The 15,180-nt window shown below is 40.6% G+C and overlaps 1 protein-coding gene across 10 annotated transcripts in view; it reads right to left on the bottom strand.

Annotated features, from left to right (window-relative positions):
- The window catches only part of RALGPS1 (Ral GEF with PH domain and SH3 binding motif 1), a 79,010-nt gene extending 68,981 nt beyond the window's left edge, over positions 1–10,029 (bottom strand). For 5 of the 10 annotated variants that reach the window (XR_003945071.2, XM_050981006.1, XM_030230682.2 and 2 more), the window contains exons 1-5: positions 9,910–10,029; positions 7,465–7,581; positions 1,166–1,288; positions 683–790; positions 246–296 (exon numbers count right to left, since the gene is read on the bottom strand). Coding sequence is in view for 9 of the 10 variants with exons in the window: in XM_050981006.1 (XP_050836963.1) it covers positions 246–296; positions 683–790; positions 1,166–1,222 (216 nt within the window). In the remaining variant the exon portion in view is untranslated. Of the gene's footprint in view, positions 1–245; positions 297–682; positions 791–1,165; positions 1,289–1,513; positions 3,111–3,174; positions 3,363–3,576; positions 3,715–7,464; positions 7,582–9,909 lie in introns of those variants that run through there. The other 5 variants (XM_030230678.2, XM_030230680.2, XM_018917527.3 and 2 more) reach the window with 5 other exon arrangements.
- Positions 10,030–15,180: the final 5,151 nt, after the last annotated feature.

A 15,180-nucleotide genomic window follows, 5' to 3' on the forward strand; every position in this document is an offset into this window, starting at 1 on the left:
CCACTCAAAGCAAGACAAGAAGACTTCCAGGAAAGCATACTTATCCCCTTTGGCAACATATGACAAACCAAAGTAACTCATACTGGATTACAGATTCACAGTACTAACAGGGAATACACCTAGAAAAACATTAGTGCAGTGCAAGAAGGTGAGCATTTTTGAACAAAAAAAGCATTCTTTAAATCGTCACATTTCCTCAGGCACTGAATTCCAAAGATGTAAGCAAGTGGTTTAAGAAAACCTACCTCAGGTTGTATAGCTTTAAATACTGGCATATCCATCAATGTTATCTGGCTCTGAAATGAAGACAGAATTTTACATCATGTAATATGAAGAGCTAACAATGACGTATTTCTTTCTGCCCTTCAGTAACTACAAACCATACACAGATTTCTCACTAACCAGAACTAACCTATGCTATGGTCTCTTAACGACTTTAAAAAATGCAAATTACTTTATACAGTAAAACAAACAGGCTGTGTCAGGTCAGTGCTAAATGATTAAATCCCAAGACAGGATTATTTGATTGAAGTTGATAAAATCAGAAATTTGTTTTCAAAAACACCTGAAGTTTATTTAAAAGTTGGGGGGGTTTTAAGAAAAAATATTTCATGTATTTTTTAGTACTCTGCAACACTGAGTATTATACAAGCTTAAATGCAAAAATAACATTTATACTTACAGCAAACTCCTCAGGAGTCACTTTCAACACATCAAATACAACTGCATCGTAGCTCTTATTGGCATAATCTGAACTTCGCCCTTCCAGGGAATCTGAGCTGCTACTACCCTAAAAAAAAAAAAAAAAAAAAAGTAGGCTTATCTGCAGAATGATTAATTTAATCTCAAAATGACTGACTCCATTTTGATGGTATATTACATTGCTCTGAACTCACCAATAATACATGGCTGCTCTAAGTTACAGAGTAACAGGTCAAAAGTGCTATTTAAAATGAAAAAAAAAGAGTAATCATTAACAAAAACAATAAAAAAACATGGTTGTGAACACCAAAAACCATGGAGTGTTCTATAATTATTTTCTTGCCGTGTAAGTTCTTTTTCTTACAAACGGTGTGGTATGCAACTAGTAGTGGAAAGGGCTTCTGTGAAACAAGCCAAAATTTCCATTTTGATACAGGAGCTAATGAAACCCGATGAACTGTACCTCTGGAGTGGCGGAGGTGACCATCACACTGGCCATGAGGTCATTCCTTTTATACATGCTCTCCACAAGGTGCAGGAAGTTTCAGCTCAGCCAGCACTGGTTGAAAACAGAAAACAGAAATTCCTGCAAAGCAAATTATTTGTGGAATAAATCAAATTTATTAAAAAACCCAAAATGCACAGAGAAAATAACCCAGCAATACAAGATATTTCATTTTTCCTACTCAGAGCAAAGGACTTAGGAAACGAGATTTATCTTAGGAGACAGATGCTCTTTTCTTTTCCAGGTACTACCTGTGAAGGAGTACAACTGAATATTGCTAAAGCCATGCCAAGTCCTTACCCTTACCTCCACTCAACTCCAGAAATGCAGGGGGGGAAAAAGTGTATTATTTGTCATTCACATTGAATTAAGTTTTATATAAAAGTTCCTCCCAGGCAGGACAAAGTCTCAGAAACTGCAGGCTACCACAAACTGCTTACAGAACTAGGAAGTCAGCTCAAGCTTTGATTCTCCTTAACTGAGCAAACAGCACGGTTGTGTCGTCATTCTCCACAGCACACATGGATAAGCCCATGGCAGGCACTGCCCCTGATTCCTGTAAATGGACTCTTTCAGCAAAATCTGTAGTTGCTCATATGTGTAGCAAGGGATACTGCCACATTTTCCTCTGCGTCCTTGCGTTCCCTCCCACAACACTAATCACACCAACAGAAAAATTCTGAAAAAACAAACAGCTAAGAATAAAAATATCCTCTTATTTTACTCTCTTTTGAAAGATGAAGTTTTTACTTCTCATTCCTACAATGACAAACAATTCTCCCCAGGATCTCGAATGAAACAAGTCACTAATTTTGCTTCAAATAATGCCAAAATCATCTCTGCTAAACAAGGCAACAGTTAATTTCTTTTATATTTTCTCAGAATCACACAGAATCACAGAATTTCTAGGTTGGAAGGGACCATTAAGATCATCGAGTCCAACCCATGTTCTAACAGTTCAACTAGGTCATGGCACTCCTGATAAGGTTAACTCATTTTGAGCACTAACAGGCTGATAAGTATTTCTAGGTCTGGAGTTGCTCTTCTTAACAGTCCTTACAATCCTGAAGTAGAAAGTAATTCTGTAGATGTAATTTCTTTAACATGTGGCATTTACATTACCGCCACAATTATATTCTTGTGGCCTCCATCCCTGCCTTTCTGAATAGGTTCTCCAGGGCATGAGGAATCAGTAACGATGTGAAAGGGGAAAGAAAAATCCCATATGTGAACTTGAATCATGCCCAAGTTCAGTTTTACACCAAGTTTCAATGTTCATTATATCAAAGTAAGACAAAAATGCTTTAATACCTAAGCCAAAAAGCACTAATATACTTTTGCCTTTCAACATTCAGCACATACACAGATCTTGCAAGGCTAGAAACTTTCATTCTAGACATGATCAAAATAGATTCCCCTCACCTTACCCCCTCCTCCCAAAATGTTCCAAATATAACACAAGCATTAAAAATGCACTGCTTTTTCTTATGTGCAAAGATTTCCTCAAGATTCACATCTATGAAAAAATTCTTCTCTACACACCCACTTGTTTTGCTACCTTCATGAAAGTCATAGGAAGCAATTATCCTTTTAAGTCAAGTCCACTTGATCATTTGAAGTGTTTCCCCACCTGCAGAAAGCATCACTCTGCATACAAAGTAACACAGGACCTAATACTATGACCACAGGATGAAGAGGCTGTCAGACAACACAGAGAAAAATATTCAAAATAATATTCCCCTGTACTTGCCATATTTCACACAAACAAGATTATAAAAGAAATTTCTCAAATGCCAGAAATTATCAAAGGCCCAAAACATTGGCAATAAAATGTAAGAAGTCACTTAAATGACATGCAACTTCTTTTCACAGCTTTTGATTCGTACAATTTCTTTCAACTTGCTCAGGTTAATCATTAAAATGATGCACTACACAAATGGTGCTAAAAATCAAAACTAAGGAGACACCTTATCTGTTTTCATGGAAGGTTCACAGGCACACTGCAGTAGATCTCCTTCACAGGCTGCCAGAAGCAAAGTGAATAAATCAGGATGCAACAGACACCAGAGTTTGTCTGTTCTTCTTTGCCAATTTGACAAACCCATTTAGATATGGAGTGCTCTCTGAAGCAAAACTGAAGACAGTGCAAAAAGAACTGGAAAAAAACCCCAAAAATACCACCATCAAAACCAAGCACAGAAGCAAACTTTAGAGCCATTATTTTACCAGAATTTGTCACATCTTATCTACCCCACAGAAGCAACATTCTCTGAAAACAAAATGCAAATTTTATATTGCTGTTAGTAATATGCATGCAATGCAGTCAAAGTGCCCATACATTCAGTCTCAGTACTAGTTACCCGACTCACAAGAAAGTCCCTGAGACACTTAAGCACAGAAAACCACTTCTGGCCAGCAAAGTCCGCTAATTTGTGGACTTTGTCCACAACAAAGTCCACTAAAGTGCTCTAATTTCTGAATGCTAGCAGAGCAATCTGAAGAAGTTACTGACTGTTCACATTGCTTTCAGCAAATACAAAGATAACCATGTCAGCAATCACTGATGACCATTGTTCTTATTGATTTTTTCACTGAAGGGAAAAATACTGAGCTATTTATGCTTCTTACCAGCCCTAATTCAGCCATTCCAGACTCCACAAGTCAACTGGCTTCGCTGATTTCAAAAACCATTTAATTACTACTTTCATTAGTTGATTATGGTTTTCCTAATACCACTGAATCATGAACTGAGAGCTGCAACATGCTTTTAAGAAAATATACTTCAGCATTCTACCAAAAGATAAATGTTCTTTCTTAAGCTTAAATTAGCCAGACAACTGGTTCAGCAAGAACAATCAAAGTGCACTAGGGCCCTACCTGGGCACTGATAACCTTGGTAGAACCAACAGAAGTAACCAGTAGGGTTTGCATTTTTTAAAAAATAAATTTAGAACAGCTTCGTTTCAGTTGGAAAGGGCATTCAATGATCATCTAGTCTCACTGTCTGACCACTTCAGGGATGACCATAAGTTAAAGCATTTTATTATGGACATTGTTCAAAGGCTCTTAAACACTGACAAGTATGGGGCACCAACCACATCTCTAGGAAGCCTGCTCGAGTATTTGACCACCCTCTCAGCTAAAGAAATGTTTACTGATGTTCAGCCTGAACCTCCCCTGGTGAAGCTTTTAATCATTCACATATGTCCCACCCCTGGATTCTGGGCAGAAGAGATCACCATCTTCCTTCTCCATGTCCTCTCAGGAAGCTGCAGAGAACAACAAGGTTGCCATTTTCAGCCTCTTTTTCTCCAAATTAGATAATCACAAAGCCCTCAGTTGCTCCTCAGTGGATAAGCCTTCCAGAATTTGGTATCAGACATCAGAATGTTAAGTGGCATTGATCAAGACAAGGGAATGAAGAATACCTACAAAATCTTGCTTTTTACCTTTAGCAAGACCAACAATATACTACTACACTCCACTGGCTACACCCAGCCTGAAGACACATTCACAACACACCATATAATCAGAGCTCATATTAAGTCCTGAACCGTTTTTCATCATCACATTCACTTTCCTTTTCTTCATTCCTACACTATTCTTCCAGATGTTCACCACTAGAATGTTTCTTTCCTTGATGAACCATGAACAAAGTCATACTCAGATGCTGTGGGCATAGAGTACAGACCAAACGATGTTAGCACAGCTAACTACTGGAAGAAAATGGTTCTATTACAAAACCAGAATGAAACAATAACAGGGTTATATTTTTGCCCCTGTGCTTGCAATCAGTCACTGATGAGAAACTTGTATCACCATCTACATCATGTGCAGCTTCAGCCCTCATTAGGTTTCTTTCAGGTCAGTATCATAACTTTATTTAAAACAAACAAACAAAAAAGTAAATTCAATAGGATTTCAAATCCTTTTGAGCTTGCACAATTTAGAAGCTGTTTTTCATTGCAGTGTCAGAGCAAACCATCCTGGAAGGATTTGGAGGGGAGAATTTCTTTACCTCTTTCAAAGCAGCAGCTGGTGAGTGCTACATGTATACTTGCTAACTTACAGAAACACAAACCACAAGCACTAAGCAACATTGATGCAACTCTATTTAATTCTTGACAGCCTCCTCTCCCAAAAGTACAAACACCATGCGTCTTCATTTGTGGCCCATCCAATAAGTATCCCCTCTGAAAACCCATTTCCCAACCCCTCACATATGATTCCTGCAAAGTGGAGGGGAAAAGGACCATATCTCCTAGAGTAATTATAGAAATTACCGATGGAAACTCCACTTCCTTCAGAAAAGAACTATCTGAGCCCTTTTATGATATCCACTTCATGAACAAACACAGATATGAGACCAGACAGTTGAGCTGTGTTAATAGTCATAATGCTTTATATGAAAACCATCTTAATTTCAAAAAGTCCTTCTGAAGTAATTAAACAATAAACCTTGGTGGACATTTGGACAACATGAAAAATTCTAGAGTATTTGAAAGTCTGGATTTAAATAATTGCCTACCAACAGTTTATTAAGAACAAAGCAATTAGGCTACAGAAGATTAGTCATAGAAATGTGATGGCTTTTTAAAGGTCTTCCAAAGCAAACACTTGTGTACTTTCAGTATCCATTTCACTAGGAAGTCCCTAATATATTTCACTGTGCTTTAGGCAACAGTACCACCTATAGATAAAATACGCTATGAACAATTTAGCAGTTTCATGCACATCCTTTTCTGAGAAACTTCTTACTATATTTAATGATGAATAATGAAAATGTAACAGAAAAAAAATGGGGCTGTGGATTAATTCAGCTGAAGATAAACTGAGATCACTCAAGCAAATAACTATTCCTCAATAACATGCATTGTCGCTGAGTAAATAGGCTGAAAAAAACCTGAATCTTGCATCATTTCCCAATAGCTGCCAATGGATTAAGTCTAATTCTGGAAAAAGTATATGCAAAGTTGACTTCCCTTTCTATAATTCTCTAAACTCTCCTACTTCCACCCCTCCAGTGCATGTACTCAAATGAGTTCAACTGTGAGCAGAGAAGCAGCTGCTGTGATGAGTTCAAGAAACAACTTCAGAATCCAAGTCCTAAACACTTGGGTTTTATGAACGCACAACTGATTTGAATTATATCTAACAGTACATTAAAAACAACACCTAATGTGCAGGTTATGCACATTTATGGCATGCTTTAGTTGATTTGTCACATGTTACACTAGACTGCCATGGGTCCCTTTGTTGTCACGAAGCTGCCCTACCACAATTAAAACTCCAGCTTTTCAAAGTAACTGTCATAGGGCAACCTGGATATAAAGATGTATGTGGCAGCCACTATACCAAAAAGATATGCTAACATTCTACAAGTGAAATAAAAATAAGGTTGTCTTATTTTTCAAAATTCTAATGAATGCAATGTCTCAGTTTTCTAGTTTGAGAGCTGTATGCAAAATTTCATAACAAAAGGCCGTCAAAAATTATGTCAAATCACACACAATCCTCAGTTGCTAAAACCATGAAAGAGTAGGAAGCTGATAATGCTGGCTTGAATGTCCAATGCTATTCTTCTGATTATGCCCCACATCTTTATATCCACTGATTACTGAGCTCACTCTAATGACCATTTATTACATTTACAAATTTACTCTTAAATGTTTTCTTCTCTCCATTCTTCAATCTGCACCATTACTTACTGCATCAGGAAGTAAAGTAACAGAATGATCAAAATTACTTGTATAAGCCCAAAAAGTACAATAAAGGGAATTCTACTAAGTAAACATAGTAGACAGATCTCCATCTGGCTACATAAACAAATTAAGACAAGAAATACAGTAGGGGTTTCTAATTATTAGAAACCATTTGAAGAACTTTGCATAGACTGGAATTTTATCTGTGTCTGGAAATCTTTACATTAAGGTTCCATATCAAGACAGAACTGCAGTACTCCCTCTAGCAGAAGTCTTCCTTCAAAAGTCATTACCCTTCAAGCAAGTCTGCAAACTTGAATATCTTAGAAGACCAAGATGTATGTTTAGGGAAGTTTTACTTTAAGGGAATCTTCATCAAAGGAAAAAATCTTCAGTTACAGGAAAAGAAACATATCTGCAAATTATAGTAAAATACTCCTACAACTCAAGTTCTCTAAACAGAAAGGAACTGACAGACACTTCTGTAATCTCTGGTTACCAAATATAGGTGAAAATGTGAAATACCTGTAACTTTAAATGCATTTGCATACTTACGGTGGAATAAGGCAGCTGTGCTCTCAACCCATTTTGCTGCACACCTCCATTAGTTCTTTTCTGGGTCTAGCTCTGGTTTTTCAGCACTTTTATCTCTTGTTTAAAAGCATAACATTCCTGTAAATACCAGGAAACAGGATTACAGTGACATTTATTTTACAACTCAATTCTTCTCAAATTGTGCACTCCTCACCTGAAACATGTGCTCTGGTATTTTTATTCTTACCTCTCCCTCACAACTTTCATTGTTAGTTCCCTATTCTAGTTTCATCGGTATTTGACAAATTCCCAAACTCAAAAGAACTACATTTACAACACAGAGAGTAGGGCAATGTATTAGAAGTTTCATAGCTAAATATACTCCAAATAAGTGCTTGTAACTCCCCCTCACTCTGTCAATCAACACAAGGTCCAAGCCAACACACATTATTTATTGTATTATTTATTGGTTTCACTCCCTTCTTTCAAGGTGCTTTATGAATTGTAAATGCTACTCATCTTCATACCATTTTCTTCAAGGCTTAACTAAACAAAGCAAAATGGACACAAATCCAAATACAGTAATTCTTTTATCTCTGTATGAGCAAATAAAGCCACGGCTCTTCCAACAAACATAATCAGCTACAAACCTGAGAAAAATATTGCTTAGGTAACTCATTTTGGTGATATTTACATTAGGCATAACCCTTCCCTTTTCTCCTCTTTTGCCTTATACCAACTTTTATAAAACCTAATGTTTAATAAAATTACACATAAATTACACATCAGATGAGAACAAAACCTCAAAGACAGCTTCTCTTATACAGACTGACAGACATGAAAATCTCATTGAAGCCCATGTTGCTTTGATAAAGGTAAAAATCACTGCAGGTCACTTGGTGTTACTGTGCCTCTACTACTGTTTTTATTTTCATTCTATCACTAGGGAACCTCCCCCTTTAAAAAGTCTGTCTTCTAGACTATAACTATACACAATTCCTACTGGCATCAAACAAGCTATCTTTTGCTAGAAAAGCAGTATTCTTTTGACACACCCAAAACTCATCCAGTAGGCACTCCTTGCATGAGAAAATGATCCTAGTTCACAGAATAATCAAAATGACAAGTTAAAAATGGGTTAGCATCCATTTAAGTATGTCAATCATATTACAGACATGATGCCTGTTGTCTGCCCTGCATCACATGACATTTTAGTAAAGGGCAAACCTTGTCATTACTATGCTCGTGAACTTCTAGATGTCTTCACTAAAATAAGGCAAATAAACAGAAAAGTGAATAACTTGGTTTGAAAGTGTTCTGTACTTATTTTTCTTCAGACTGGTGCTGCATCATGCAGGATGGGTAACATACAGAAAATGAACAAACAAGTGTGTGTAGTTCTGCACTTTACAACAGCTTCCTGTCCTTCTCAGACATGAAGAACTACTAGGCATGGCACGAATGGTCAACAAGAGAAAAAATATCTGACTATCAAAGCTAGACATAAAAGACAATTTGCAACATTCATGGATAAGGTTTCTGAGGAAAGGAATATTCTTCTGTATTTCAGAGACAGCAACGCATTTCAATTTTTTCAATAATTAGTATGACAAGAATACATATGCTCCATTTAGTTGGGTTCAGAACAACAAACCACAGACAAAAGATATGATGTACTTCTATAACCAATAATTTCAACAGCCATTCCTCCATTCACTACATGCCAAAGCACCAGGCTGACATAAACCTGCAGAAAAAAAAACTATCTGAAGTGATTTGAAAACAGACCGCAGTAAAGGCTCTTAACAAGACCTGCACGGTTTCATCCACATGATATGCAAATAGTTTTCAAATGTATTCCTAAAGACACAGGAGGACGTGGCCAACACTAGGCGGTTTCCATCTGTTCCCCCCATACCCCACATCCGTACCAAGGCTGCTCGCACTGTCCGCCCGGATGCGCGCCGCGCAGCACAGACTGCACGTGCCCGCCCCACCTCACCGCACCTGGCCAGCCCCGGAGCCCCGCGGGCGGGCAGGGCCGTGGAGACCGCCAGCCCCGCGCCGGAGCGACATCGCCCGGCGGGGAGGGGCCCGGGGCCCTTTCCGAGAGAGGCCGCGGGGCTGGCCGGGCGCTCGCAGAGCGGGGAAGCGCCGCCCGGCCCCGCCATGGCCCGGAGCCCACCCCGCCTCCCCGCACCTGCCGCACCCCGCGCGGGAGGTGCCCGGACCCGCCACGGCGGGCGGCGATGCGGCAGCGCCCCGCGCCAACCCCGGGGAGCCGGGAGCCGCGGGCCTCCCGCTAGCGGCGCCTCCGGAGGGTGAGCGCCCGTCTGGGCCTGTCGCCGCAGAGCTCCGCCCGCAACACACGCCCGGAGCGGGGACGGCAGAAGGCGGGGGGACGAGGGGCTGTGGCGGCCTGTCCCACCTTTTCTGCCGGGCACGCGGGGCTTATCCGCAGCTCACCTGTTCGGGACTTGATGCCCCCAGCAACGCCCCCGAGCTCTCTCGGTGAGAGGGAGGCGCCCTCAGCGCCGCCGGGGACGAGGCCCGGCCCGGCTAGGGACCGCGGGGCGGGGCCGGAGCGCGCGGACTGACGCGAGCGCCAGCCAACCGGCTCCCCACGCGGGAGCGCGCACCAATGGGCCCGGGCGGGGCGGGAGCGCGCGAGCGCAGGTGCTGCGGCGCCGTCCTTGGCCGCGCCCGCCCCGCCCGCGCCCCCTGGCGTTCTCAGCGCGGCTGCGCACACGGCTCCGTGAGGGCGGCGGGAGCCCGGGCGTCCGGGCGAGGGGCGAGCCCGGGGCGAGGGGCGAGCCCGGGGCGAGGGGCGAGCCCGGGGCGAGGGGCGAGCCCGGGGCGAGGGGCAGGGCTCTTCCAAACAGCACGAGCGTCCCTCCCGGTCGCGGCCGGGCCCCGAACAGCGGGTCTGGTCGCTCCCGGAGGAGAGTCAGTGAAGTGCCGGTCTTTCGCGTCCCCTCGCCGCAGCATGGGCTGTGCCTCTCCCTTCCCGGTGCATCGACGAACCTCTCGGAACCCCCAAACTAAAACCGGGGTCAAGTTCAGGTCCGGGTGATGATGCTGCGGGTCAGTGACCGTGTGTGTTCTTCCAAGGCAATCAAATAGAGCTTTGTGGGCTTCTTGGTAACTGAGAGTGGTACTTGAAGCAACCAGGCAAAAAGATAGTGCACCTTTCTCTGATTTACAGCTTCTATAAAAGCAACGCTCAGGCACAGTGTGTGTAGGCATCGCTACAGGAAAACATTGGCTCTGTGGACTGGTACGTACACGCAGGATTCCACTCAGCCCATCGGGCTGGCCGGCAGGTTTGCATGTTAGAGAACAAAAGCCTAGTGAGGGTATGCAGAGGAAGCTTTGAGATACTGCATGATGCCCCGAGTACATTTATAAGGTGTCTTTCCAATTTCCTGATTACCAAAGGTTTTCAGTAGCTATCCAACTCAGAGCAGTTTAAACATCTTCAGACGTCGCAATTAAATGTGTATGAGTGTGCTTTTCAAGGCAGAAAACTTCAAATTGAGAATAAATTGTAAAAATAACTTTAAACATAGATTTGAGATCTGTTACAAGTCCTGATGCTCACAACACCAATAACTACATCAAAGCCAAAGGCACTACACAGAACGTATTCTCCCTACACTTCCCTCCCGCTCAGAAAGGCTACCGAAAATTAATTTCATATGAATCTCCAATAATTTAATTCTTATTTTAGTTTATCCTACTGGTGTACTGCCAAGCAACACACTTTCCTCTAATACATACAGCATCAGTTCCCACTAGAGCAAAAGTACAGAATTCTCTGGCAAAATGTTTTCTTCTCTGTCCTGTATCACTGTGCCAGGACATTAAATCAGCAATCCATGTGCTACAGTCTTTGAAAAATATACATTAGTTACTGGTATTTTTACAGGAATTTGGAAGAAAACTATCTGAAAACCAGTAAACTTCTTATCCAAATGGTTATGATATTCTGACAGAGTTACCAAACTGATGCTTGAAGTACTATAAAATGGTGGCGTTCAATGCCCAGGTAGGTCTCATGCAGCACAGCACAACAGCCTCTGAAATCCTGGGTATAAACACTGCTAACAATGGAATCACCCAGCACCTGCTCCTTTTGAAGGGGTCATCATGAGGACTGGAAACTTCTTTTTTTGTTCTTATTTTAGGCTTCTGCAATGTACAGCACCTTAAATGACCCCCTACATAATATATTTTTAAAAATAAGTCAGCACCCTCTTGTGGAAAAGAATGCAGAGACAAAGAATGTTACTTTAAACAATGCTATCAGCCATATAACTTCCCTACATTTTAATGAAATGTTTCTGTCTATAATTCAACTAAGTTTTGCCATAATATTAAATTTAAATTTTTCCTAAACCCGTGCACAATACAAATGTAATATGCTATTTCATATAGCTCATGAAATGTAGCATCCATGGGATTTGGCTTCATTTTCTCTGCATGATTAATGCTGGAAGAGTATAAATTCCATATGCCATATTCATTGGCTATTCTACCTTTCCCTCAACCTGTTTTCAAGAAGTCTGCATTACGAAAAGTTAAGCAATGGGGCCTGTGTCCGCATGTACACAAAGATCAGGTGAACAGAACTGGTTCTTTTTAACCTAAACTAAGTTTTATCCTTAGCCATCTTAACAAAACTTTTCCACAAAAACTTTGTCTTCTGTTTTCTGCTTTGCTGAAAGTGGTATTTTGTAGCACTTTTTAAGCAAGTATCCAATCTCTGGGTCTGTTTTTCCCTGGATGCTGAATTCAGATGTGCCAGCTATGATGAGAGAAATTCAAGTATTTCACAGCACTCATAGAATCAGAATTATTTGGGTTGGAAGGGACTTAAAAGCTCATCTCATTCCACCTCCCTGCCATGGGCAGAGACACCTTCCACTATCCCAGGTTGCTCCAAGCCTGGACCAACCTGGCCTTGGACACTACAGGGATGGGGCAGCCCCAGCTGCTCTGAGCACCCTGTACCAGGGCCTTGCCACACTCCCAGGGAACAATTCCCTCCCAATATCCCATCTTACCCTGCCCTGTGGCAGTGGGATGCACTCCAGGCCCTTGTCAAAAGTCCCTCTCCAACTCTCCTGGAGCCCTTTTAGGTGCTGGAAGGGGCTCTGAGGTCTCCCCAGACCCTTCTCTTCTCCAGATGAGCACCCCCAGCTCTCCCACCCTGGCTCCATAGCAGATGCTCCAGACACCTGATCATCTCAGTGGCCTGGATACCAGTGCAACAGTATTTATCCCACTCCTAACAGTCAGGTCTTGTTTACCCCATTCTGCATTACTTGAAGTTTCAGACCTTATAAGAAGGAGATTTGAAAGGAAGTTTTGCTGGAATAGGTACTCTGACACCAGCAGGGACTCAGGCACTAACCCATGCAGCTCCAGTTCCTCCAAATCCCACTGCCAGTCAAGATAACCACGGCCTACAGCTGCACTGGGGCTGCTCCTGTTAAATTCAACATCGCGGGTGAGGAGGAGTGTACCTACACTTGCTAGGAGCAGCATCACCCCTACTGAGGAATGCGGCAGAACATCAAACGTAAATGCTGCTGGAGGAATGAACAGGGCGTCCCTCCTCAACAGACCAGCCTTGGAGTGGCATGGATGGACTGCCACCACCTGGCTGGGCTTTTTGTTTTGCTCTGAAAGTTGGATGAGGTTTTGGAACTCAAAATGGAACACCACTCAAATGATTATCTGTTCAGAATGAAGCAATTAATGCTGGCAAAACAGAGAAACTTCAAGAGTAGTTGTCTCTAAAGTATTTTGATTTCTAGTTGGTAGATCAGTATTAAAATGCTTCTTGTAACACTTCAGTAATAGCATCTAAAATGCAAACTCCTCAGTAATTAAATATCTAAATGTAGACACTGACACCACAGATTTGCTCTAGAAGCATTTTAATTTACAAACAGCAATTCCGATTGACTTTATACCATAAAAAAGGCAATTTACAAGCAAGAAACAAATTCATCAGAACAAAATAAAGCAGCACAGAAATATTCATGTCACAAATCTAAACCCAAAGTGAATACAAGAGTAAAATATCATCTGAATAAATATTTTAAAGTTCATGCTGTAAAATAATCCTTAATGGCAAGTTACTAATTCTTACAGCATCAGCTTAGCTAGCTTCATTTACTTCACGTGGCGATGAAGTGCGGAGGTGTGAGGTTCCTGGTTTATATTGCAAGGTAATGACACCAAGTCAAGTCATTCAAAATGTTCAATTATTTATCTTGAAAAATAACCATACAAATAAAATTTATTTAAAAATACAAATTTTCAGTCAGAAACAAACACTGTTAAAATCGTGCAAGAGCTCTACCTCTAACCAGATCTACAACCAGAGGTTCTCAGGCTGAGTTCAAAGGCTGAATCCCTGGCCTGTGGGAATGGGAGTCAGCAGTTCTGTATCTGCCATAGCAGGAGTGAGCTACAGGAGCAGGAAACAAATCTGCTCAGTCAGTGATACCTGGCTTCACATCCCCTGAAGAAATACAGGAACACATGTCCCAGGCTTACTTATTCGTTTAGGTTTTTTTTTTTTTTTTTTAATGTAAACTTGAGTAACTTAAGTTAATGCTGCCACAGGGATGTGCAAGTAGTATTAAATCTACAATATTAAATACAAGTATTCTGGCACTTGATAAAATATATGTAAAATGCACACAGATTATAAAGTTTGAACATTTTGAATGACTTTACTAAACTTCCAATCTGATCACTGAGTATTATGAAATTTACAATTCATGAAATAAAGAGATTCATATAAAGAATTTACATAATTCCCCAAATACTTTCAAATATAAAATTTAATAAATAACCCTGACCAGTCAAAAAGCACCATTCAAGGGTAAAATTCCCTTGGAAAATAGATTAGGTGTTGCATATTTGAGTCCCTTTCAATGGTTTCATGTAAAACCTGTTTAGAAAAATGACAATAAAAGAATCACAGTAAACTAATACAAAAATTAAAATTATATATATATATATATATATATATATATATTTAAAGGTAAAGCTTATTCAATATTTTCCCAGCCCTTGATTTTATTCCTGTTGTTCTTCCCATAATTCAGCCTAAACATATTAGGAGGCCTCATTGTTATGTCTAAAGTAAACCAAAGGCTTCAGCATACAACATGAATATATGCTGGGGAAGACTGCATTAAAACTCTCAATTTAGGCCTACAGTCTACCCTGCTGACAGTGAACTGACAGTATCCTTTATGCTACAGAAAGACTTCACACTCAAAAAGCAGAGCCAATCTTGAGGCCTTAGTGACCAAATTGAACTTTTAATACACTTGTAAGTATTTACAAAGCTATTTTCTAAACGTATTTACAAGTTTAAAAGAAGCAATATGGAAGATAACTGATAAAGAAAACTAAAATAATAGTTTTAAATCAGAAACATTAGCAAAGGTATAAAATCCTTTATTTTCACAGTTTGTCAGAATAGGTTAAGCATCTAAAGGAAAGGACACTGTCACTGTTTTCACATTTGTCTAGAATTAAAAAGGTAGATTAAGAAGAGACTCAATTATGAACCAGCCTGTGTAATTTCATTACTTATTTTGCTGTCAATCAAATATTTCTTCACATATTCTATTGACTTCTGCATTTATTGTAAATGAAATGTGTAACAGCCCTGTGCTGAGAACTGCACAGACACGAGACACTGCACAG

Source organism: Serinus canaria, chromosome 17 (genome assembly GCF_022539315.1).
Source record: "Serinus canaria isolate serCan28SL12 chromosome 17, serCan2020, whole genome shotgun sequence".
NCBI classification, from domain to species: domain Eukaryota; kingdom Metazoa; phylum Chordata; class Aves; order Passeriformes; family Fringillidae; genus Serinus; species Serinus canaria.